Here is a 26,645-nt window from a genome sequence, read left to right on the forward strand (position 1 = left end):
CATGTATCACCACGTCTGCCTTAGCACTTGGTTTTGTTAACTGCTACATCCCCCAAACTTAGAATGGTGCCTGGCACATAGTGTTAAATAATCATTTGTTGAATGAACTGAAACAACAGAGCCCAGCATAATGGAGAAAGCAGAACAAAAGAGCTCATCTAAATAAAGAGCGCTAACAAAGCCTGCTCTACACTCTCCTCCAAACCAAGATCCTTGGAAAGCTGAAATGCCAAAAACTCTAAGTTTCATAGACCTTAATTTCACATCTCTCCACATCAACAACAATATATTATCAGCATATTCTTTAGCCTCACAAAAAAGAAACATCTTTATGTATATTTATTTGTAATACTACTATGTTTAACCTAACAACAAACAGTACAAATAAAATCCCCAATGTAACTCTAGGCAGCACCCTACTTTCCTACCTCGTAGATTCATGAAATGTGTATTAATAATGATTAAACACGTGGAAGTCAAGCCATAAACAAATATAATTAGGATGACTTTTAAAATACGTGTGAAACTCTGAATTTTACCTCACCTTTTACACAGTGTAGTTCCAGCTTTTGGTATGTGCTCTTTAGTTTAGTTTTTTTTTTTTTTTTCATCCCAACTAAACACAGATTTTACCTGCTCAATCCAATAAACAACTGATTGAGGCTGAAGAGTTCATTTTCAGAACAATTTCACTACATTTAAGAGACATAAACTTATTATCACTGGTATCTGGACTTCTGTATTTTTCTCTCCCACTCACTATTACAAAATAGGGTTAGAAAACAAACCAGCCAGGACTTCCCAGTGGTTGAGAATCCGCCTGCCAATGCAGGCGACACAGGTTCGAGCCCTGGTCTGGGAAGATCCCACATGCCATGGAGCAACTAAGCCGCTTTCCAAGCATCAATTCAGTCAATGAGATGATCTCTATGATCATGCACTTCTTTGATAAGGCCCAGGAACTGTGGCAACTCCTTTATCTCTTTACCTTGATCATATCATATACACATCACCACTAGGAAAGCCCCATGTGATACATGTTATCATTCCTATTTTAAAGATGTGAAAACAGATGCTCAAAAAAGTTAGGTAAGTTGCTCAAGGTCACACAGCTACTACAGGATGGAGCAGGACTCAAACCTATCCTCAAAAAAGAAGTGTTATGAAGCATAAGACCAGGACTCAACAAATGTGAGGGACTGCCAACTGTTATTACACACTTAATTAAATCTCTTATTATTCACAGAACTTCTAAATTTTATTTTCATGACATTAACAATATAATTTGACAGAAGTAAAATAAACACATAGGATTCGTGTATTCTTCACCAGAGATCTACAATCTATTCAGCTATCTCTCAAATTCTAAACTATCAAATAAGAATTTAATTTGGCATTTGTAGTCTTTTTTTAATCAACAAAAAAATTCACAAATGAACCTTTCACTAAATGATCATCCTCCACATTCTCCAAAGTTCCCAAAATCACACTGATTTAAAACTTTAAATTACCCTTCTCTCATATAAAAATAATAAAGAATGGCCAATTCTAGTAAAATATTAGAGTTGAAATAAATAAAAGTATCTAAAAGCAAAGCATAATCAATAAGTACATAAAAGTAAGTTTCTGCCACTTCTGATTTGAAGGAAGCTGACACATTATTAGGAAGTCCCTAACATTTATGAGATGAGACCGAAAACAGCCAAAGTTTTTATTCATGAATTAGCATTCTGGCAAAAAATAAAAGACCATTATTTTGCCATGACAATGATTTTTTTTTAAGTATCATTTCACATACACTAACTTACTGATGACTCCGATAACAGAACTGTGAGACAGGATGAACAAAAATAATTATTATTCTCATTTTCACATCCGGAAACTTAAAGCTACTAGATTTAGGGACTTGCCCAAAGTCATAAAGCTATCAATTCTGTCTTCAAATTATCTGCTTTTTTCACTCTTTCTAGTCATCTTTATTGCACAGACCTCACTTCCCTACCCAGGCCATCCTCACAGACGATGGGCAGCTTGGATAAAGGGAACCCTGCAGGGTAGTTAGGGCTATCACCGGACAGCTGGCAAAAGGCAGAAAAGGACGAACAAATGTAGCCTCCGACTTCCTCACTGACCTCATCTAAAGGAATGTTTCTGGGTCACCGGGATCCACCTGAGCAGGGCTCCAAACCTGGCGGCTTAGGTGAGTTTTCCAGGGTGTGCTCGAGCTTTATGGTGCCCCGACACCTGCCACAACCTATAATTTGGTTATCTGCCTGCCTGCGGCCCAGGGACAGAACATCTCGGCTCCTCTTCCAGGAGAGATGAAGGAGACCTTTGCTTCAGCCTCTGCGACTTACCTGCCGGGTCATAAGAGATTTGATTCTTTGCATGTCGAATTCGTGAGGGGGCACCTTGCCGCAGAGAACTAACAAATCACACAGAACTACCAGACAGCCGGTCCCAACACAGGGAAGCCATAGTGAGTGGTCACGTGGAGCTGCCGAGCTGGGTTTCCCTTCCTTTCCCAGAGCATTCTGGGAATTGTAGTTCCCCGGCTGCCGTCGGCACCTGCAGTGGAGGCGAGAGGACGGCCCAGGTACTACATTTCCCGGCAAGGAAAGCAGCTGACGCTTCGGTTAAGCCCCACAAATCTTGTTGCTCTGAGAGACCACGGCGGTCGCCCGCCTTTAAGGCGGTTCTTGCTTTCGGTAGCTGCTCCGGCGAGGCGAAAACCTAACTCATAGGTGACCAGACATTGAGCAACAGGAGCAAACACTGAGAAGACAGTATGTAAACCAGACTGACATGACCCCCCCGCCCCAGGAGTGTGGTGGCGGAAACCCCACCTGGTCTTGAGGGGCGGAGTGAGAGGACGACAGACTCACGCGAAGGAACGGGAACGCCAGGGACGGGAAGGCTCCAAGAGGTGACCTGAGAACTTGGCACTCCCCAGGTGGCGCAGGGCTTGGCCTGAGGAAAAGAGTGGTCCACGTTGTCCAATGGCGGCTGTCCAGGTTAGGGCTGTTCTTCCTCAGTATTGGCATCCAGAGCAGAAAACTAAAACCAAAGGATTTAATCCCCACCTATCATTTTACCACCTGTGTAATCTAAGGCAAGTCAAGATGGAAAATATAAGTACACATGTCACTTTAACGTCCTCTTTTCAACTTTTAGCAGTTTAGCTAAACTGGGGAAAGCAATAGGGGAGTGGTTTGGGGCTCAATTTAAGAAAGAACTTTCCAATTATGAGAATACCAGAAAAAAAAAAAAAGTGACCCAGAGCTAACAATTAACAGTAGATAACATTTATTGAGAGCTTACTACCTGTCAAAAACTCTGCTAGTAGCTTTACGTTTGGTATCTCATTTATCCACACAAGCATCATATGGAGTTGGTACTATTATCCCCATTTTAAAGATGAGGAATCTGAGGTACAGAGAAATTAAGTAACTTGCCTAAGGTTACTGCAGAGGTGCAAGCAGAAAATGAAGGGCTGTTTATCCAGATGTTTTAAGTAAGGCTACCAAGGATTTTCTTTTTGCATTTATTTCAATTAATGTTTATTAGGAAATAATAAAACACAGACCCATGATTTCAAAGATATTTCTTAGGACAACTAAAGAAATGTTAAAGTGTGCCAAACTAATGAAAAATATTAGATAAATAACAGTAGTGGGTGATAGTCAGATATGGCAAAAATAATAAAGTGTGCAAATGGGGGACACTAGACGTTATTGGCAACTCTGAAATTCTAGTTTTTGACCTCTCAGCATCTTGTCTTATGAAATTTTTACAAATGAGGTTGTAATATTTGACTTAGGGTTTTGTAAGGATAAGTGAGAGCATGTAAGTGAATGCAATTTATAAATTGTAAATCACCTTACGATTATGAAGTATTATAGTCATAATTCTGCCCAGTTTTCTGCTCCAACAGAACCACGCTGTTCATAGTTCTGTCATTGTGCTTGACAGTTCCTTTTAAAATGATATGCTTACCTATATGGTTTTCTGAGTCTGTTACTTCTAACCCCATGAAGAAATTTCAGTACTTTTTGGGCAACCTTAGTTTAGTTCATTCTTCACCTGCTCTAATCTTAATTGCCAGAGAGTTCTTACTGTGTGAAAGTCTTCAGTATTTAGAAGTCCCTGAAAGTATCAAAGAGACAGAAACTGCTGACCATATTAGCATATAAAATGAAACCCAATTCAGTAAACATTTGTTGATTATTGGGCACTAGTCAACACTATCCTAAGCACTTCAGATGAATAAAATACAGTTTTGACCTTTAAGGAGTTTACAATTTAGTTGAAAAGCATATATTAGGGGTGATCCAAGTCCAGTAGTTCTCAAACTTGACTGTTCAGATTCACCTGAGGAGGATGCCGTTGTTATTGTTATCATTTTTGCGGGAGTTCTTTGTTTAAGGTCAAGAGATTCTTATAGGCAACCAGTCTAGCATTTAAAATCTACTCTTTAGAATGAGAAAATGAATCCGTCTAAGGTTCTGAGGTCACAGGACTAGAACCCAGACCCAAACCCAGAATTTTTCCCCTCAATACACAAAGTTGCAGGTGACAAAAGAAAAAAAAAAAAAGTTTTTTTCATTTTGTGTATTTGGTTTTTTCCTATCCGCCAAACTAGGGAAGCGAGTGTTTTCTGTATCTACTTGACCCTGAAGAGGCAAGAAAGCATTACAACTTTGTTTAACTCTAATACTCTACACTTTAGTTTACTTCTTATTAACTAAAATGAAGTGGACAGCCAGGCCTCTAAAAGTTCGAAGGCTGTAACTATAATATTGGAAGCATGTAAAGTAAATCAGTGCTGTTGCCTAAATAAAATACATTTTCTAATTCAGCATACCCTAACACTATAGAAAATAACTGAGCCACCCATGCTACCTTTTTAACTCCCTAAACTAAAAAATAAAAACAAAAACCTAGAGCCCTAAAGAGCACTTTTTAAAAGGTGAAGTATGTCATTTCATTTCCATTTTTCAAAAATACACATATGAGGGCTTCCCTGGTGGCGCAGTGGTTGAGAGTCCGCCTGCCAATGCAGGGGACACAGGTTCGTGTCCCGGTCCAGGAAGACCCCACATGCCGCAGAGCGGCTAGGCCCGTGAACCATGGCCACTGAGCCTGCGCGTCTGGAGCCTGTGCTCCGCAAGGGAGAGGCTACAACAGTGAGAGCCCCGCGTACCGCAAAACAAACAAACAAACAAACAAAAAAAACATACATATATGAGACTTAGAACTTTCACAGTTGCCTGAGGGTCATTAGTGGTAGGCCAGAGCAAACTAGTGGAGGGTGTGGATGGCCTGCCAGTAAGTCTTGAGGAGAACCTGTTGGACAGCCGTCCCTTGGTAAAGGGGTGCCAGCCCCATTTTTGTAGATTGGAACATCCAGGCTAAGAATTAAGTAAGTTGATCTGATTCGGGGCAGTAGCGTTAGCAGTAAAGTAAGATAAGGACATATTTCTGATGGCCCAAATAGGAGGAGCCCCTGGAAGCTTAAATAAAAGCTGAGATCCTGGTTTGATTAGGCAGATACATTTCTAGTCATCCTATAAATATCAAAGCAGCAGAAAGATGTGGCCTCCCCAGGATGATGTAACTACACTTCCTGAGCAAGCAGTAGTAGAAAACAGGACACTTGCCAAAGGTAAAGCAGTGACCTGGAGAAGGGCCCAGGAAGGAAAACACTGCTGTATAGTCATTTAGGGGCCATATCAGTAGATTAGGGCTTCTGGGTAGGAGTGAACACTAGCACAGGCATAGGCAATTAAGATGGCCTCCTCTAGCAGCCAGCTCTCCCTTGTAAACTCTAATCTTTCCTAAGACCTATCGAATTAGAATATAAGACAGGGCTTTCTTTCCCCAGTTCTTCTTACTCCCCACTGCCCTATGTTGACCTTGGCATTGGCATGTCACCACCTCTCATTCCCAATTCTTCCTACGATTCTAAAGCACTCATATGCTACTAGTAAATAATGAATGTGGATGTTTGAAATGCATATGGAAGACTCTTTGCTTTATAAAGCAAGACAAGCCTTACTTAAAATTTAAACAAACTTGACAGTAAACTGCAGTGTGAGTTGAGAAGTGACAAAAAAGCCTTGCAGTCACCCCCACCCAAACCCATACACACACACACACTACCCCCAGTAGCTTCTGGCATTGTTTGCAGTTTAGTCACCATGGATACAGATTGCTTAATATAATCAGTTTTTCCACTTTAAATGCAAATATAAGATCAATAAACAAGCTCCTGAACTGTATGGTAAATCAGAGCCCCTCAGTAGGTTACAGGTGAGATGTGAGATGTTGATGGTGGGAAATTTCTTATAATGATAAAACACTAAACCATCTTTAATAATCATGTAAAAATGGAAAGCAATTGAAGTTATATATTTTTTAACATCTTTATTGGAGTATAATTGCTTACAATGGTGTGTTAGTTTCTGCTTTATAACAAAGTGAATCAGCTATACATATACCTATATCCCCATATCTCTTCCCTCTTGCATCTCCCTCCCTCCCACCCTCCCTATCCCACCCCTCTAGGTGGTCACAAAGCACCGAGCTGATCTCCCTGTGCTATGCAGCTGCTTCCCACAAGCTATCGATTTTATATTTGGTAGTGTGTATATATGTCCATGCCACTCTCTCACTTTGTTCCAGCTTACCCTTCCCCCTCCCCATGTCCTCAAGTCCATTCTCTAGTAGCTCACGTCTTTATTCCCGTCCTGCCCTAGGTTCTTCATGACTTTTTTTTTCTTTTTTAGATTCCATATATATGCGTTGGCATACGGTATTTGTTTCTCTCTTTCTGACTTACTTCACTGTGTATGACAGACTCTATGTCCATCCATCTCACTACAAATAACTCAATTTCATTTCTTTTTATGGCTGAGTAATATTCCATTGTATATATGTGCCACATCTTCTTTATCCATTCATCTGTTGACGGACACTTAGGTTGCTTCCATGTCCTAGCTACTGTAAATAGTGCTGAAGTGAACATTGTGGTACATGACTCTTTTTGAATTATGGTTTTCTCAGGGTATATGCCCCATAGTGGGATTGCTGGGTCATATGGTAGTTCTATTTTTAGTTTTTTAAGGAACCTCCATACTGTTCTCCATAGTGGCTGTATCAATTTACATTCCCACCAGCAGTGCAAGAGGGTTCTCTTTTCTCCACACCCTCTCCAGCATTTATTGTTTGTAGATTTTTTGATGATGGCCATTCTGACTGGTGTGAGATAATATCGCATTGTAGTTTTGATTTGCATTTCTCTAATGATTAATGATGTTGAGTATTCTTTCATGTGTTTGTTGGCCATCTGTATGTCTTCTTTGGAGAAATGTCTGTTTAAGTCTTCTGCCCATTTTTGGATTGAGTTGTTTGTTTTTTTGATAGTGAGCTGCATGAGCTGCTTGTAAATTTTGGAGATTAATCCTTTGTCAATTGCTTCATTTGCAAGTATTTTCTACCATTCTGAGGGTTGTCTTTTTGTCTTGTTTATGGTTTCCTTTGCTGTGCAAAAGCTTTTAAATTGCATTAGGTCCCATTTGTTTATTTTTGTTTTTATTTCCATTTCTCTAGGGGGTGGATCAAAAAGGATCTTGCTGTGATTTATGTCACAGAGTGTTCTGCCTATGTTTTCCTCTAAGAGTTTTATAGTGTCTGGCCTTACATTTAGGTCTTTAATCCATTTTGAGTTTATTTTTGTGTATGGTGTTAGGGAGTGTTCTAATTTCATTCTTTTACATGTAGCTGTCCAGTTTTCCCAGCACCACTTATTGAAGAGGATGTCTTTTATCCATTGTATATTATTGCCTCCTTTAACATTATCTTGTGTGGCTTCCTGTGTAAACATCCTGAATTCAGAAATAACTCCAGCAGCTAAGATTTTATTCCTACTATCTGCCACTAGAGGGCGCATTATCATGGTTCTGTGACAACACTTTCTCAGGATGTGCCAGACAGGCGTTGTCGTTTTTTACTGTGTGCCATGACATGAAAAGATGACCTAATTCATTTTGGAATTTAATTTATTTATGTAACATCTGTTATCACTATGTCATAAAGGATTTTTTAATATAACACAAAAAAACAAAAAAAATCTCAGAATAAATATCAGTCCTTTAGATAGAGTAAATTTAACATTAGGAAAAATTTACTCCATCATCTTTATTTCTCCCACTTTGCCTAAGACCCAAAACACTTTATCATGAGCCAGCACTGTTTCTGAAAAGCACTAGAAAGAGCTTATTTAATAAAAAACAATTAGAGATTAATATTGATATAAAAGATGTGAGGGGGCGTCTATGTGCTATATATAGAACTTCAATATTACTTTCCAAATTATATTTTGTGCAATCCAATATTAAAATTTATACGCATTTCTTAAGCATCAACTGAGAATCAGAGGACATGGGCCAAGGAACATTTGGGTTTATTTCTGGGGGAACAACTTAACAAAAATACTAGTTAACCACTATACTAGATCCATAGATGAATAAGACCAGTCTTTGTATTAGATGAGCCCAGAGGGAAAATAAACATGCAATAAAATCAATTGAGGTTAATGAGATAAGTGCTGAAATAATGCTGCTATCTCTAAATTACACATGCAAGATTTAGAGATAGCACAGAGAAAATTGTGGTGTAATAATTACCAGGGAGAAGCTCTTACCATTTTTCTGAAGCTTGGAGAGGTCATAAAGTGACCTCTGAAGAGGCCTCAGGTTTTCCAATAGTCATTTATTTTCTTTGCCTGTAGAAACTGTTCTGGAAGCTTCAATGCTAAAAGTGTTTCCAAACTTGAACTCCAAAATAACTATCATTCCTTTTTTTTTACCTTTAATTACACTTGAGGACTATTCTTCCTTCCCCTATTATCACTGAACTTCTTCAGTGAGCCTTTACTTTAAAAAAATGATTTATGCAAGGAATTTTGCTTGATTAGATGCAGATTTTTATTTTATATAGCAAAGGCTTGGACTAGAACCTTCTTGCAGTAGATGAAATGAAATAGATGTTAACTTATAACTTAGTAAATTAAGCGGAAGTGCACAGACTGCCTGCTGCCATGGCAGTGAAAAGGCCAGGCAGAAAATCTGTAGCCCAGATACCACCGTAAGAGGCAAGATTGTCTCTGGGCCTTGGTTCACTTATTCTGTGCTTCAGTTGTGAAAATGTGACCTCAGATATTATCTTTTGGTTTAAGCTTTTATTTATAATTACACACGGTCCATGATTCAGTGTCACTTGGAAACACACCTGTGGTTTGCTTTTAAAAATTACATGAATCCATAGGTTCAATAAAACCATGGCAGACATTTGTAACAGGAAGTACTACATAGAAAAATACACATTTAAAGACATTAAGGCGCTCTATTTTCTTTGGTATAACTTTTACATGTTACTTAGTGACTTCATGGTGATTTATAACTGTTTAGCAGATACATGAAATACTGCAATTTTCATTGAAAAAAATTTTAATTTCAAAATAATGGCATCGTTTTACATGATAGGAAACCCGCTTTTGTTTTTCAGGAAATTTCACAATATGCTCTCATTATGAAAGCATACTGGGTTTCATTAGAGTCACCCTAAAGGATGTTTTCCTTCATGTGATTATTAATAACTAAGAATAATTCATGAAATATGCTGACAATTACTGATAATCGCTAAGAAGCTGTTCTGAAAGTCACAAGCCTGTTTTTTTGCAGAGCATATAACAGGTGTTCCCACTCCCTGTGTCCTTTGTATACACATTCATTCTGTATTCAAATCACAGAAGCAAGAGGCAGGCTAGGGTATGTTACCTCACTGCTAATTTCCCTGGCAAATAAACCAGCAGCTGCTGGTCCATGAACCAAGTTAACACCAGGAACAGGGCACTGTATGCATGGGACAGGATGCTTTCATGGAGCCCTTCAGCAGCACGGTTGGGGTCTTTCAGTGCAAAATATACCTCCTTCTCTTAGGTAAGGCACTGCATGAAGTTTGTTCTAGCTACCTTTTTATTAAATTGTGGGCATAAGGTAAATATTTGCTTTAGGCTGTAGATTCACTCAGATAATTGAAGAACAGCTCAGAATTTTAAACAGTAACACACTTTGTTCCAGCAAAGAAACAGGATCATTTAGGAGAAGTGAGGTTCAATAAATAGATGGTTATTGTTTTCTTAGGACAACAGTTATTGTGAGTAGCACTCATTAAGAAAGTTAAGACATTCTAAAACCTTAATGAATCTCTTCTTTTTACAGAGTTTATATATAGGTTCAACACTTTTTAATGCATTCTACTTTGGCAAATATTCTTGTAGATCATGAATTTGTGACCACTTACAGTGAAACTTAAAACAAGTTTTGAACATAGTTTTGGGCTGTTTTAATTAAAGATATTGTGGCAAACTGTTAGCTCTACCTATTTTTTACCTATCTTATGAAATGTGGAAAAAGGTGAGATTCCAAACTGACAAAAAATATTTTATACACAATCGGGAGAAATGTGTTTAAAAGTATTATTTCTCCAAAATGCCTTTAGCCTTTCTCTTTGCCCAATGGCTAGTTCAATTAAAAATTTTTTTCTCTAATATTTCTCCCTCATTCTCCTCCTTAACCTTAGAGTTTAAAGTCTTTCTCCAACATTCCCACTGTTTTTATGTCATCATTATTTTCACCAGGTGTTTTCTTTCCATTCTTCCGATTTATCAGTTTTAAAAGTCTCTTGTTTTATTTATATCCAAGAGACAGAAATTTTTAAAAAATCTTTATTCCTTAAATTTTAAGAACAAATTAGCTAAATAAGCAACTTAAGTTTTAGCCTTCTTCAGTAGTTTAGAGCTTTGCACTTACTGGTATCTTATGGTATAGTTTTCATAGTAAATGTGATTGTTATTTACATTTATCCCTAATATTGTTCATATTCCGTATATTTGAAATATACAGTTTGTAAATTTTTTAAATGTTTGAGTTTCCCATAGTTGTGATTGTTGTTCCAGTGTTTATGTTGTCAAATTCAAGCCTATATATCTGTTTAGGTTTTGAAATTTTTAGGAAAATTAAGCGATGACCGTAAGCAGCTTTTTTATCTTTGTGCATTTTTCTGGGCTTTGAAAGTATCCATTGTGTCAGTGCCACACTTAATTTTATAACAATGGGACTGCTGTCATTTCCTAAGTAATTTTTTGTAATTGGCTTTAAGAAGAACTTAGAGACAATTCATTTGAAGAATTCTACTAAAATAAAATTAAATATACTTTAGAGAAATAGATAGCATGTTCATAAGTAGCTAAAGCAGTTATTATCCCTTAAGACTTTCTTTCTTTCACAAATTTACTTTTCTCCATTGGTAGTATGTTGTAAAGACCATGGGTAATTTGGAAATGTTTTTGTATTTTGGAATATTGAGTATCAGTTTGTTTTTTCTTTTAAAAAATCTTAGAAATTTGAAGCCCCAAATGTAGTTCGTAAAGTCTGTTCAAAGTACATCATAATTTCTATTTTCTCCAAAGATACAAGAGTTTATTTTCAGTCAATAATAGTTGTGTTGTGCTTGCTAATATCATACATGGCAATGGGGAAGTAAATGCCAACTATTTTGAGCCACGGTAGAGGTCACTTTGTGAAGTCTGATGTTTATATTAAATACAGTGAAACTGGTCTAGGGAGTCTTTTGTTGCTGGAATATAGATAAATTTTGCAATATGACGTCAAAAGTGTTCTTTATCGCTGGACAGTCCTTTATAATGTCTTAGTTTTATAGTTTAAGGGAGTCTCTGAAGGGGAGAGTATTGCTATAACTTTGTATGTCAGATTTTTTTTTTAATTTTATAAATTTATTTATTTTTGGCTGCGTTGGGTCTTTGTTGCTGCGCGCAGGCTTTCTCTAGTTGTGGCGAGCAGGGGCTACTCTTCGTTGTGGTGCGTGGGCTTCTCATTGCAGTGGCTTCTCTTGTTGCAGAGCATGGGCTCTAGGTGCACAGGCTTTAGTAGTTGTGGCACGCGGGCTCAGTAGTTGTGGCTTGTGGGCTCTAGAGTGCAGGCTCAGTAGCTGTGGCGCACGGGCTTAGTTGCTTCACAGCATGTGGGATCTTCCCGGACCTGTGCTCAAACCCGTGTCCCCTGCATTGGCAGGCGGATTCTTAACCACTGAGCCACCAGGGAAGTCCCTGTATGTCAGATTTTTAATGGTATTATCAATGTTCTCCAAATTAGTGTAGTGCCTTATATGCAAAAAGTCAAGGGTTTCCTTTTTTGTACTCAAAAATACGTATTAGTGAATCTAATAATAAAATTGAATTTTCATTTAAGTACAAATATTTGGAATATTAAGGGGAAATTAAAATTTCATCCATTTTTATATCATTTATTTTCATAAAGTTTACTTGTTCTTACAGAGGTTGACTTCCTAAAATCAATAGTTTAGTCATTTACATTTTCTCGTACAACAAGGAGAGAGCACTTGAAAATTTCTCAAAATGAAGCTAATTTTTTTAAGTCCGTAAACTACTGTTTTGCCAGCATGGATTCCACACCTGTCAGGGGAAATACAGCAATGGCAAAAGAGTATGTGATCCTAAAATGTAGCAAAAGCACCCTATTATCTGTTTATTCTGCAAAGTTCACTACAAGTAAGGATTGCATCATATCAATAGATTCATGTCTTTCCTGCAAAATAAAAAGATTTTAGTGGCTGAGATTAGAAACTGTATAAAGAAAATTTTATTCCTCACTGATACTCTTATAACTTGCTACCTATAACTTATCTGATAAAAATGGTGTAGGCAATCTAAGCAAACAGCTATTGTAACAGCTGTGCTGTCTTCTCCTGTCATACATATATTTGAAAAAGCACACATATTTGAAAAATAATTAAATAACATGATATATCATTTGGTATGATAAGCATTGAATATATTCAGAGATACTATTGATGGTAATATATTATTTAAGGTATTATTACATGATGCAGTTTCTAAAATAGACTAAAGAACTAGTTCACTCCCCTTAATGATTATTGTAAGTGCCATATAAAATGTTATTTTCTGCTAAAGTAGTTTCGTTTTTCCCTGGGCTGCAATATTTGTATCATATTTAATATTTTATTAAATAAAATTTCTTCCCATAACTTCAGTCATAGACTCTCCAATCAAGCTTTCTTACTTAAGATTCAGCTTTCTGAGTCAAGATCCAAAAGTCACCTACACTTCTATCCTAGTCATGCTTGCACTCCATGGTAAGAAAATGCCTCCCAATCATTTTCAGAATATTACAAACTCAGTTAATCTTTTTCAACTCAACCACACAAAAAGTAGAGAAAAAGCGTTCTTCCCCTTTTCAGAAAAAAAAAAAGTAAACAAGGACTTCTGCAATGATTTCCCCAAAGTCTGAGAATAGATTGGCCAGAATTGCACTCAGGCCATCTATCTACAGCTCAGTCTAGCAGTGGTTTCTAGGTTGAGCTGTGAAATGTATTAAGTGGACCAATAAGTCAATGACCAAATTGCTTACTGTCAGAGGCAACTACCGAGTTTTATATCAGGAGCTATGCTGTTTTTTCCAGTGCATTCTCAAGGTAATGATGTAGATTCCCACCATCCCCCTTGATACCTTGGCAAAAAACACAGAACTGCCACTTTATTAAAAGATATCCAACTTAATAAGTGGATATTAAATCTGAGATTCAATACTTCAAAATTCTTTGGGCCCTCTCTCACTAAAATATGAGTCCTTCCCCTTTAAACTGTAGGGTAGCTGCTACCCTGAGAAAAGCACCTTAGGATGTCAAGAACATAAACATAAAGAGTAGAGAGAGGCCTTGGACCTCATCTAATATTACCCTTTTTTCACACATAAGAAAACTGCCATCCAGAGAATTAAAATGACTTATCTAAGGTCAGTTAACTAATCACCATTTTATCCCAGGTATGTGTTCTGTACTAAGACCTCATATTTCAGTGTACTTTTAACTTTATCAAAGTAGGAAATTCAGAAATCTCTCTGCAAGTTTAGAAAATAGGTTCCTGAAATCCCTATTTCCAGGCAATTTGCAAGTGATTAATTTAAGACTGTATGGACAAGGGAGTCCAAGATCAAGAATGAACCGTGAAACCCTCAGGAATATTTTTGTATTCACTGAAGTAAAAAAGGAAATAGCAACACAATAAATACAGTGAAAAGTGCATTTTACATATCTTAAGTTAGTAATAATGGGTGCTAAAAAACTAGTTCTGCTTACCAGGAACTTGTTAGGCACTTCCTATCACCAATTACAATGAAAGGCATGAAAATGCCTGTTGTTTCATGCAGATAACACATGTACTAAGAGGAATCTTTTCCTGTACAGGTCTGCCATCCAATGCCCAATGTCTTTCTATATCTATGACTTCAAGAGCTTCACTCCCTTCTCTCAGTCTCTGCTTCACATATCTCAGACATCACTAGTTTTAAGTCCTAGATTTACTCTCTCATCTCCTTTTAGCTCTCTTATGATTTCCTTGCCTTTTCTGCAGTGCACTTTATCTCCTCTTTATAATTCCCAGCAACAAGCTCCTTCTTTTTCTAATGATTCAAATTAAGAAGAACTACAAATTTAACATTCTTGCACTTGCCAGAAAAGAAAACAGAAGCAAATCCTCATACCTTTGTAACTCCTTTGTTATGGACCAAATCACTACAATGAATGTACAGGTATAGCCCATTATCAGAAAAAAAAATTACATGTCAATCACAAATACACACAGAGCCCAAGGAGACTGTAAGACACATATTTATTTTTCCCATAGAGTCACCTAATTTTTAGTCTGTATGGTCAGTTTCAGTTGAGCATCTAGGCACCCCTTCTCCCTTTAACCTCCTCTGATCTTCCTCTTTGTCGTTTTTCCTCTTCAGTTCCTTGCTCTGAGTTCCCTGCTGGCCCCAGGGTCTCACTGTTTACCAACAGCTACCCAAAAGTGAAAACCATGGAAATCTTTGCTCTAACCTCCACCCTGGGAAAGAAAGAGAGGAATTTACTGTTGGTAGAATTTATTCCTCATAGGAGCAGACCTACATATTTCAGTTTCTCCAAATAAATCGTTGTACAAACAGACCTTTCTACCATTCCCTTCCTAATATTGATGACCTTTCACAACATGATTCAGATAAATCTTAAAGATCCCCTTCCTAGTAGAGATGAAAAGGGAGAAGCAATCAAAGAAGATAAACATTTTGTATATGACAAAATTGAAATTGTGAGATATCTCTATTTGTGCCCAAATTTTCATCCCTCCTCACCTAGGATTCTTTTCCACCCTCACCCATCTGTTTTCTGCTTCATCAAGACTTCTCTTTCTAGTGATCATTCCAATAGCTCCAAACATGCTGTTCAGCGTCTATCCAAAGAAAAAAAAAGAAATTTTAAAAAATACTTTTTCTTCTCCTTTTCTCAGCAAAACTCCCCAGAAGTGTTGTCTATGCCAACTGTCTCCAATTTCCTTTCCGTTCTTTCTTTTTTCCATCACTGTTCAAAAGACTTCACATTTAAATTCCTCTCATTTTCTCCTCCACTGTTCATACGATGTAGGTACCGTATTGCTCCCCTTTAAAATGAGGATTTTGAAGCAAAGAGCTTTTGATTAGTATTCTAATCAAAATGGTAGAAAATGGTAGCTACATGGTAACCTGAGCTAAGGAGGACTCTCTTCTCAATTGTAAATATATATATATATATATATATATATATATATATATATATATATGCTAGATAAAATAAAACAATATATAGCTCAAGGTAAAGAAGGGGAAATCTCCAGGTGCCAGAAACTACGAAGAAACCTTGCCTCTTAGATTTCTAATGGGCATCTAAAATGAACATGTCCAAAGCTGACTCCCAATCTTTCCACAAAAATGTCTCCCACAGTATTCCCCATGATTAATTGATTAGTTGCCCATTAATAAATGATGACTCCATTCTTCCAGTTGATCAGGTCAACAACCTTAGAATCATTCTTGGCTCATCTTTGTTTCTTGTATCCCACCCGCAATGTGTCATCAAATCCTGTTAGCACCACCGGGCTTTTCTCACAATATCTTTTACTAGCACCCTTATCTACAGCACGGTCATCTCTTGCCTACTTTACTGCAGTCATCTCCTAAGTGGTCACCTTGCTCCTGCTCTTTCCCCTATTTCAGTCAGTTCTCACGGCAGCTAGAGCACACCTAAAAAAATAAGAAGAAAGACCTCTATCCCTCTTGCTCACAGAAATCCAGCTGTGTTCCCATCTCACTCAAAGTAAAATTGCCAGAGTGTTTGCCATAACCCTAAGGCACTCCCTGGTCTGGCCCAGCCACCTTGCTGGCCTCCTGTCTCACTACACTCCACTCTTCTCCACCTGCTCCTGCCTCTTGCTGTGGCTCAAACACACCAACCAGATCCCTGCTTCTGAGCAGGAATAACCAGTCACAACTGGTCATAGTTTAATGCCATTCTCCTTAGGATATTTGCATTTGGCAAGGCTTCAGCTAAAAGGAAAAACAACTAATTATGGACTGTTAAGCCATTTCAGAAGACTGTGGAGGAAGATTCTCAGGAGGAAGTAGCCCCTCAACCACATAGTTTGATTAGGATATGATATGACTCAGACATTAATCAGTCACAATTTCAAAGTTTTTAAAAGGTTTCATTGGACTTTAGAACTAATAATCTTTCCCAGTTCTCCTTTTCCCATTATTCTTTAACAGTTAGAGATAATAACTTCTGCTTTTCCTTTTCATCTTGCCTTTAAAGAGGTCATGCAATCAACAGTCTTTGTGGGGAGTTTTTAAAATGCAGGTTTCAGAGACAAATATTTACCTCTACAGGTAACCGGTACTAGAAGAGTCAGTACCTAGAAGCCTCTCTTCTTTGAAAAGGATTATCGCCCGATCAGGTTCTCTCTGTATTTCCCCTTTAGATTGTGAAATGTGGTTCAGGGTCTTTACAACTTTCCTTTCCTTCATAGCAGGTGCTTGTTCCGGGCTGAAGGTGGCGGTGCCATCACACACAGTCCATGGCATCAGGGGTCAGGCTCTCTACCTCCCCGTACACTATGGATTCCACACTCCGGCTTCAGACATCCAGATCATATGGCTGTTTGAGAGACCCCACATGATGCCCAAATACTTACTGGGCTCTGTGAACAAGTCTGTGGTTCCCGACTTGGAATACCAACACAAATTCACCATGATGCCACCCAATGCCTCCCTGCTCATCAACCCATTGCAGTTCGCTGATGAAGGCAATTACATCGTGAAGGTCAACATTCAGGGAAATGGAACTGTGTCAGCTAGTCAGAAGATTCAAGTTACCGTTGATGGTAAGTCCGCTATAAGTGACATGGGCAGCTGAGTAGCACAGCAGTTAGCAATGGCTCAGGAGATTAGACTACCTGGGCTTTAGGTCCTGGCTCTGCAACTTTGGGCAAATTAACCCTCAGAGCCTCAGTGTCTCATGGCATGAATGACATTATCCACCTCATGAGGCTTTCTGAGGATTAAATAAGACATGCATGTAAAGTATATGCGCAGTGCCCAGCTAAAGGTAATCAAGCAGTAAGGAAAACATATTATTTGTTTGCCTGGAAACTATCAAGTATAAAGTTGCTGATATAATGAGGCAGAGAAAATTTTATTTCTCATTAACAGAATGTACCCTGGGAAGCACCCCATTTTTGTCACATAAAGAATTTTTTTTTATTTTGGTACACTGGGGAGGATGAAACTTGCTCAGTGACCATATTTAAGCAACAATAGAATTTGCTAGGTATGTCCTCTGAGGGAGAGTGGGGTTCAGCCAACTTTCAGACATTTATTTTCCTTAGTGAGGTATGTAAGCAGCATATCTTAAATATACTACACCGAAAGCCCAACTTCTGATTTTTCCCCCCTAAACCTGTCTATTTAACAATATTCCTCTGTTTTAGGAAATAGCAACTTCATTCCATCAGTTGCTTAGGACAAAACCTTGCCATCACCCTTGACTCCCTCTTTCTCTCACACCCCACATCCAGTCCACAAGTTAATCCTGGCATCTTTACCTTCAAGATATGGACAGAAGTGAGTCACTTCTCACCACGCCCACTACCGACCTGCTCGACCCCACCATCAGCTCTGGCCTGAACTGTCCTAACAGCCTGGTCCACTATCCCCGTTTCTACCCCTGCCTTCTGCAGCTCAGAATCCTCCCATAGCTTCCTGTCTCACTCACAATCAAAGCCAAAGTGCTAGCGATGTCCCACAAGGCCCAGTGTGACCCCCCCCAACATACCCAGTACCTCCCTGACCCCTTCCCACCTCTCTTCCCCTCACTCACTCTGTTCTGACCACACTGGCCTCCTCGCTCTTCCTAGAACAGGCCAAACACACTCACACCTCAGGGCCTTTGTACTTGACTGTTCACTCTACCTAGGTTGCTCTTCTCCTAGGTAATGGCACTATCCCCTATTTCCTTTCGGTCTCAGCCACAGTGTCACTTTATCTGTAAAGGCTTTCCTGACCACCTTATGTAAAGTATACAGAGAGAGAGAGAGAGTTACTCTTTATCTTGAGTTCTGCTTTATTCTCTTCATAACACTGGACGTATTGTATATTTTTATTTTTTTTATTGTTTCTCTTCCTTGCCTAGAATACAAGGTCCATGGGAGCAGGCTTTGTATTGTTTGCTGCTTTTTCCTCACTGCCTAAACCCCGATGCAGGCCATTTGTAGACACTCAGTAAATATGTGCACAGTAAGTGAGTGGAAACTGGAGAGCTTGCAGGGGAACAAAGACACAGGATGTGGTAGCAGATGCCTAGAGAACAACTTTGGGGAGAGAAAAGGAGGACATTTTCATATTTTCATGAAATTCTCCTGGGTAGTATCTCGTCTCTCCCTCCAAACTTTTAATAGAACATCCATTACTTGTTAATATGTAGTACAATTGGATCTGTTTATGGACATGCAGCCAAAAGTTCTTTCTAAAAAAATTTTTATTGAAGTATAGTTGATTTACAATATTATATTAGTTATAGGTATACAATACAGTGATTCAAAAATTTTATAGATTATACTCCATTTACAGTTATAAAATATTGAATCTGTTCCCTGTGCTGTACAATATACCCTTGTAACATTTATTTTATACATAGTAGTTTGTACTTCTTATTAACCTACTCCTATATTGTGCCTTCCCCCTGCAACGAAAAGGTCTTGATAGGGGTTTAGGGCCTGTGTAAAAAATCTTCTTAGGAAACTTCCATATCTGAGATACACTGTTAAATGCAAGTGTATGATCACAGTACCAACGTCTATTCTAATGATTGGCTCTCCCATATGAGACCTTCAACATCATCTATTTGACTTATTCCATACCACATGTATTTCCATGCATGGGCACATTTGAAACATAAGCTTTTTCTACATAATAAAATGTACCAATTCATTTTTCTTTTTAAATCATAGTAATGTAACAAAAGCTATTCCAAACCCTTTGTTCTTGCCAGGGAATATAAAGGGTTAAATTGAGCAGACCACTTGATTGCACCCATCTTGAGAAAGACTGGAGCCTTCAGAACTATTCAGCACCCCTGCAAGTTACCTTTCAACCTCTTTTCTCCTTATCTTTCATTTTTTCCTGTCTTCTCTGGGCAGAAGGATTGGATCTGTCTGTGCTCTAATGCACATTTTCCAATGTAAAAAAAATGTGAACCTGAGTCAAGACAAATTTACCTGAGAAGATGCATCAACCCCAATTAAAAGCTGTTGTTTTTTTTTAACATCTTTATTGGAGTATAATTGCTTTACAATGGTGTGTTAGTTTCTGCTTTATAACAAAGTGAATCAGCTAACATATACATACATCCCCATATCTCCTCCCTCTCGTGTCTCCCTCCCACCCTCCCTATCCCACCCCTCTAGGTGGACGAAAAGCATGGAGCTGATCTCCCTGTGCTATGCGGCTGCTTCCCACTAGCTATCTATTTTACGTTTGGTAGTGTATATATGTCCATGCTACTCTCTCACTTCATCCCAGCTTACCCTTCCCCCTCCCCATGTCCTCAAGTCCATTCTCTATGTCTGCGTCTTTATTCCTGTCCTGCCCCTAGGTTCTTCAGAACCTTTTTTTTTTTTTTAGATTCCATATATATGTGTTAGCATACAGTATTTGTTTTTCTCTTTCTGACTTACTTCACTCTGTATGACAGTCTCTAGGTCCATCCACCTAGCTACAAATAACTCAGTTTCGTTTCGTTTTATGGCCGAGTAATATTCCATTGTATATATGTGCCACATCTTCTTTATACATTCATCTGTCAATGGATACTTGGGTTGCTTCCATGTCCTGGTATTGTAAATAGAGCTGCAATGAACATTGTGGTACCTGACTCTTTTTGAATTATGGTTTTCTCAGGGTATATGCCCAGTAGTGGGATTGCTGAGTCATACAGTAGTTCTATTTTTAGTTTTTTGAGGAACCTCCATGCTGTTCTCCATAGTGGCTGTATCAATTTACATTCCCACAAATAGTGCAAGAGGGTTCCTTTTTCTCCATACCCTCTCCAGCATTTATTGTTTGTAGATTTTTTAATGATGGCCATTCTGACCCGTGTTAGGTGATACCTCATTGTAGTTTTGACTTGCATTTCTGTAATGATTAGTGACGTCGAGCATCCTTTCATGTGTTTGTTGGCAATCTGTATATCTTCTTTGGAGAAATGTCTATTTAGGTCTTCTGCCCATTTTTGGATTGGGTTGTTTGTTTTTTCGATATTGAGCTGCATGAGCTGCTTGTATATTTTGGAGATTACTCCTTTGTCAGTTGCTTCATTTGCAAATATTTTCTCCCATTCTGAGGGTTGTCTTTTCTTCTTGTTTATGGTTTCCTTTGCTTTGCAAAAGCTTTTAAGTTTCATTAGGTCCCATTTGTTTATTTTTGTTTTTATTTCCCTTTCTCTAGGAAGTGGGTCAAAAAGGATCTTGCTGGATTTATGTCATGGAGTATTCTGCCTATGTTTTCCTCTAAGAGTTTTATAGTGTCTGGCCTTACATTTAGATCTTTAATCCATTTTGAGTTTACTTTTGTGTATGGTGTTAGGGAGTGTTCTAATTTCATTCTTTTACATGTAGCTGTCTAGTTTTCCCAGCACCACTTATTGAAGAGGCTGTCTTTTCTCCGTTGTATATTCTTACCTCCTTTATCAAAGATAAGGTGGCCATATGTGCGTGGGTTTATCTCAACCAAAAATTTGATAGGAAATTGAAAGCTAAACATTGGAGCCAATTTTCTGTTACTTATATATCATCTCATTCTCTGTGTGTCCAGTAATCATGCATAGAAGGAGATTATTATAGGCTTTCGTTCGTTAAAGTGACTAACATGGTACAGTGACTAACATGGTTCAGTGACTAACATAACGCTGCACAGTAATTAAATGCACAGTAATTAAAACATGTAATTAGTTCACTTACATAGAAGGAAAAGTAAATGGTGCAAATGTGCTTCTTTAAAACTTTCTCTCAATCCCCCCAAAGTATAATATATCTGAGCTTTGTGTTTTGCAGATGGTGGGTAGGAATTTGCACTCACCACATGTATCCCTACCAGCTGCTCTTGGGATATTAGGACAAATCAAGAGAGGGGAGTAACTACGTAAACTTTGCTTGTGAGAGTACACCCTTATGGTGTCGGGGGAAAGCACAATGAACAGGAAATAAGGAAGCCGACATTCTCTACCACTAACTGCATTATCTATAAAGTAAAGGTTTCCATTGGAAAATCCTTGAAGAGTAACTTCTAGACTCAGTTATTTCTGCTATAAATGGTATTTTATCATTTTGTGTTTGCCATGACTTTTTTATTTTCTTCTTTAATTACTTCCTGAACTGTCTACATTTATAAAGTGCAAAATGTTGGAATCATTTTCCTAGGATTTAATATTTGAAAGACCTCATAGACTTTTATTATAATTCTGTGGTGGCAAAAATCATTTCTATCTGTTCTGATGTTGCAGATCCTGTCACGAAACCAGTGGTGCAGACTCAGCCTTCCTCTGGGGCTGTGGAGTATGTGGGGAACATGACCCTGACATGCCTCGTGGAAGGGGGCACCCGGCTGGTTTACCAGTGGCTAAAAAATGGGAGGCCTGTCCACACCAGCTCCACCAACTCCTTTTCTCTCCAAAACAACAGCCTTCATATTGTTCCAGTGACCAAAGAAGACATTGGGAATTACAGTTGTCTGGTGAAGAACCCTATCAGTGAGATGGAAAGTGACATCATTATGCCTACCATATATTGTAAGTTTTTTAAAATATATACATACACATGAGTTTTCTTCTGGGAAGTTTTCACGAGATGAGTCACAGAGAACATCACCAGATGTTGACACCAGATGTCATTTGGTTTTCACCATCATTGTAATGTAGTACTAGGTACAATTATACTTCCTAGGCACTGTCTTGTCATGAAATATAGTTACTTGTACAACCCTGTTTCTTGAAAATCAAGTTGAGATATTGGCCAGGGGCCTTTTAGGATACATTCTCTGACTCAGTGCATGTGTGACCTTAATTCTAGTGGAAAGTAGGAACCTCAATTTCAAACCCAGAACCATGCAGAAGACACTGATTTATTCACCCCCGTGGAGGAAGAGCTGTTCATAAAATGGGAGAGGGATGTGCTCTGGAGCTGACTACAGGGAGAAAGAATGTTCCCGGGTTATGCATGGGAAATGCGGCCCAAGGCGTGGCTGTTCTCTCTGCCCATTTTCTCAGCTCCACTTCTAGAGGCAGGGTGCAGAGAGGATCACAGAGAAAGCATAATTATTCTGCAGTAAGCTATTCAGCTTCCCAGGGAATCCGTAATTATTTTGGCTTTCAATTCTCTCTGGTTCTTTTTTCTGTTGATGTAGTTGCTATCGTTATTTTTGTTTAATCTCATGTACAAGTTAAGTTCACCAAACTTTTCAGTTCATGTCATATTATCATCACCAACCCAAGCAAGATTTCTCTCTCTTAATTGTATTATTTTTCCCCATCCCCTCTGCTCCATAGCACCACCTCCAATATGTTTAACATTGCATTCTAATTTCAGCTTCTCACAAGGTTTCTCAACCTCCACACTAATGACATTTTGACTGGACAACTCTTTGTTGTGGGGGGTTGTCCTATGCATTATAGGATGTTTAATAGCATCCATGGCCCCTACCCACTACATACCAGTAGCACCCTCCCCTCAAGTTGTGACAACTAAAAATGTCTCTGGACGTTGCCATATGTCCCCTGAGTGTGGGGGAGAGGGACTGGTGTGTGCAAAATCTCCCCTAGTTGAACCAATGGCTTATCACATTGGGAAATCATCTGATCAGTTACCATTATAGCTTAGTGCATGGCCACAACAGCAATATAACAAAATAAATAAGGCATGGCAAAGGAAAACTTCTCACTATGTGGCATGAGGGTGGAGGTTTCAGCTGGTTGAATCACAAGGGTAAAATTAAGCCTTGTAAATGTATCTACTCACTCATCAAATATATCTGCATAATGCTCAGAAAGGCCCTAAAACCTAGTGTTTAGGTGCTTAGGAAGTAGACCTACGTGGGAAATGGGTTCTGTCACTACCTATGTGACTTTAAGAAATCCCTTGACTTTTCTGAGCCTCATCTGTAAAATGGAGATGGTTAAAACTACCTCACCACGTTAAATGAAATCAATCCTCTCTGAAGAATAGTCAGTAGATGACACCAAGCAAGCATTCAGTAAATGGAAACTGTTTGTATTATTGATACATCTGTATTCTATTTTCTTCAATAGAAAATTGATAGTCTTCTTGAGGAAGTGTGTTATTAACTCTTTGGAAAAAAGCATATGTAGGTTTTTTCAACTAGATAAAGCTTAACAATAAAACCGAGCCACAGAATTGTGGCAGGAAAAGCAACTTCTGGGAAGTGGAGTACAGTGGTATGACACAGTTATACAATAACATTTGTTTAATTAAGCAAAATTAAGATAAAAATAGAGCCATTGAATCTTAAAACTGGAAGCTATCCTATATTTTAGCAGAAGTGAGAAAATGTGACAGTGAAATGTATGAGAATGTCTTAGATACCATAGGAATGTATACAAAGGAGTATAGCTTCAGAACTCGGGAGCCAGAAATCCTGCTTCTACTGCCTTACCTCTCTTGTGCCTCAGTTTCTTCAACCATATAATGGTGATAATGATAGTACCTACTTCACAGAGTTATTGTTTGGATTAAATCTGTTACTTTACGTAAATTGCTTAGAACAGTGATTGGCCCATAGTAAATACTATATAACTGTTGGCCATTATTATTACTATAATATTATGAGTCTATGGGAATTCAGAGATGAAAACATTACTTCTAGCTGGAGAGAAGGCTTATTATAGAAAGTAACATTTGAGATGGACCTTGAACAATGGGTATGAATGGGGCAAGGGGCAATGTCTGTAAAAAACATTTCACACAATAGGGACAGCAGACACAGACACTAAGCAGAGGTCAAAGTATTTGGCAAATGGTCCAGTTTGGCTAGAGTGTAGGATACAATGAGGAATAGATAGAGGTTCCCCACTCCCTTCCATCAGAAAGTAGAGCGTTCCTATGAAACCTTGTGTAAACCGAAATGGTATAAAGTGAATAAGCAGTTGCCTTATGACATGTCTTGCTAATGGATGCACAAAATAAATCAAAATAAAGCACAGTTGCTCACAGACGCAGTTCAAAGCTATGGAGCCTTCATACGGAGATACTGAGTGTAGTTCCCTGGGAAGGGGCTTGGTGGTGCCACTTTCGCCGCTGGGGTGCCCACTGCCTCTAAAACGGCTCCTGCAAAACAAACACTGAACGCTATTTTTTGCTTTTCATCTTTTTTGTGAAAGCAAAAATCCTCTTCAGATTTCTTTCAGTCAGCTAAAACAGGTACTAATGTAGGTCTTTCATAAAAGCCAAGTGGCGTAATGCAAAGTTTTTGAAATCAGAGGATACCTGTATATTTGAGTCAGATTAGGGGGAACTTTGAATGCCAGGCATTACTTGGTAAACAATGAGGAAAATTATTTTTAAAGCAAAGGTTCAAATTTTTTAAAAGACTACAGAATGTTTTATAAATAAATACACACATATTCTAGACTAAATCAAGAAATGTTTATCAAGAGATCACATTTTTCAAAATGGATCACAAATGTCATGCAATTATAGAAAGAGTGTTTATAGGAAAGGGAAAAAGGAAGGTAGGATATATTTTATTAACCTATAATATAGAGAAAAACGTCACCAATTTTGAACTCCATACAGCGATTAAACATGTCTAAGAGCAATATGAAAGCATTTTTTTCTGAAAAATATTGTTCACACAGAAATAGAAAAAACTTCATACATTGATTGTGTAATTCACCTTTGGTGTAGGGGAACTCAAAAAGGATTAACTGCTAGTCCAACCTAGTTCAGAATTCAATGTCTCAAAGATGAACAGAGAAACAGAAACAGAGGAAATTATATTAAAGATTGCCAGAGAAGAAGGAAATTACAGTTTTTCACCAAAATATACCAAAACACTCACTAGAAGCAACTTATATAAGATTTATTACAATCATTAGTTATATTGTGAAAATATTCTGTCTGCCTTAAAGCACAAGGCAGAGAAATTTACGAAGTAAACTGTGACTCTCTGCACGACTAGCATTGAATTGGAGTGAAAAATTTAGATTTGGCACCATCTATTATACATGTAGGCATATTCTTGACTGAATAAGATTATTCTGACATGAATTAAAACTTCCATTCAACTCCAGCTAGCACAGACCTAAGCATTCAAGGTACTTGAACACAGTGAAAGAAAATGTGAGCAGACAAATGGAATCAAATCTAGGGCTATATAGACACATCCTTACATTGTTCTTTATTATTTGATCTAAATGGTTTACATTCACATAGAAAACATACAAAATGCAAAACATGATATTAAACCAGCCAGATACCATCTACTGAATATTAATTTAGAGGAACCATCATTCAATGTGGTAAGAGCAGAAGTAAGATTGTGTTGGAGCATTCTTTGTCCACTGAAGAAAACCTGATTTTATTTTGTTTCAACCATGGACTCTAGTAAATATCGTGTCCTTTGGAGAGTGTAGTGGATAGCACGGTGTTATGAGCCTAAGCTGTCCATTCAGACTGCCATCGTCACCCTGTACGTCAGTTTCCTCATCTCCTTATCTACACTGTCTCAGTGTAAGGCTAATACCTATCTCTAGAGGGATGGGGAGGATTAAGTGAGATTTTATGTGTAAAGAAGGCAGCAAGTGGCACATAGGAAAAACTCAATAATGTTCGCTCTTTTGCTTTTCCTCTTTTTTTTTTCTTATTTTTTTTTCCCTTGGAGCCCAAACTATGCTTACATAATTGGCAACATGACAGCAAGAAGTTGTGGAAAGCCTGGGTAATTTAGAAGATACCTGCAAAGAGAAAACTGAAAGAATACTTTGAAAAGAACTTTCTTCCCCAGACGTTACCATTATTTACCACATTTTATTTTTCTACATGAAAATATTTTCTTTACATGAATTCTTCTTATTATCTATTTATCTCACCATCTATTTACCTATCT

At 38.1% G+C, this 26,645-nt stretch overlaps 2 protein-coding genes across 3 annotated transcripts in view; one reads left to right on the top strand and one right to left on the bottom strand.

Annotated features, from left to right (window-relative positions):
- Positions 1-2,485, bottom strand: part of VPS50 (VPS50 subunit of EARP/GARPII complex) — a 140,129-nt gene extending 137,644 nt beyond the window's left edge. The window contains exon 1 of the mRNA XM_065883462.1: positions 2,358-2,485. Within this exon, the coding sequence (XP_065739534.1) occupies positions 2,358-2,390 (33 nt within the window). The 5' untranslated portion in view covers positions 2,391-2,485. The remainder of the gene's footprint in view (positions 1-2,357) is intronic.
- A 7,382-nt stretch (positions 2,486-9,867) lies between these two features.
- The window catches only part of HEPACAM2 (HEPACAM family member 2), a 40,968-nt gene continuing 24,190 nt past the window's right edge, over positions 9,868-26,645 (top strand). Inside the window, exons 1-3 of one of the 2 annotated variants that reach the window (XM_065884104.1) lie at positions 9,868-10,001; positions 17,006-17,356; positions 22,030-22,314. In XM_065884104.1, coding sequence (XP_065740176.1) covers positions 9,923-10,001; positions 17,006-17,356; positions 22,030-22,314 — 715 coding nt within the window. In that variant the 5' untranslated portion in view covers positions 9,868-9,922. The remainder of the gene's footprint in view (positions 10,002-17,005; positions 17,357-22,029; positions 22,315-26,645) is intronic. The other variant, XM_065884103.1, reaches the window with a different exon arrangement.

This window comes from Phocoena phocoena, chromosome 9 (genome assembly GCF_963924675.1).
Source record: "Phocoena phocoena chromosome 9, mPhoPho1.1, whole genome shotgun sequence".
Classification (NCBI taxonomy): domain Eukaryota; kingdom Metazoa; phylum Chordata; class Mammalia; order Artiodactyla; family Phocoenidae; genus Phocoena; species Phocoena phocoena.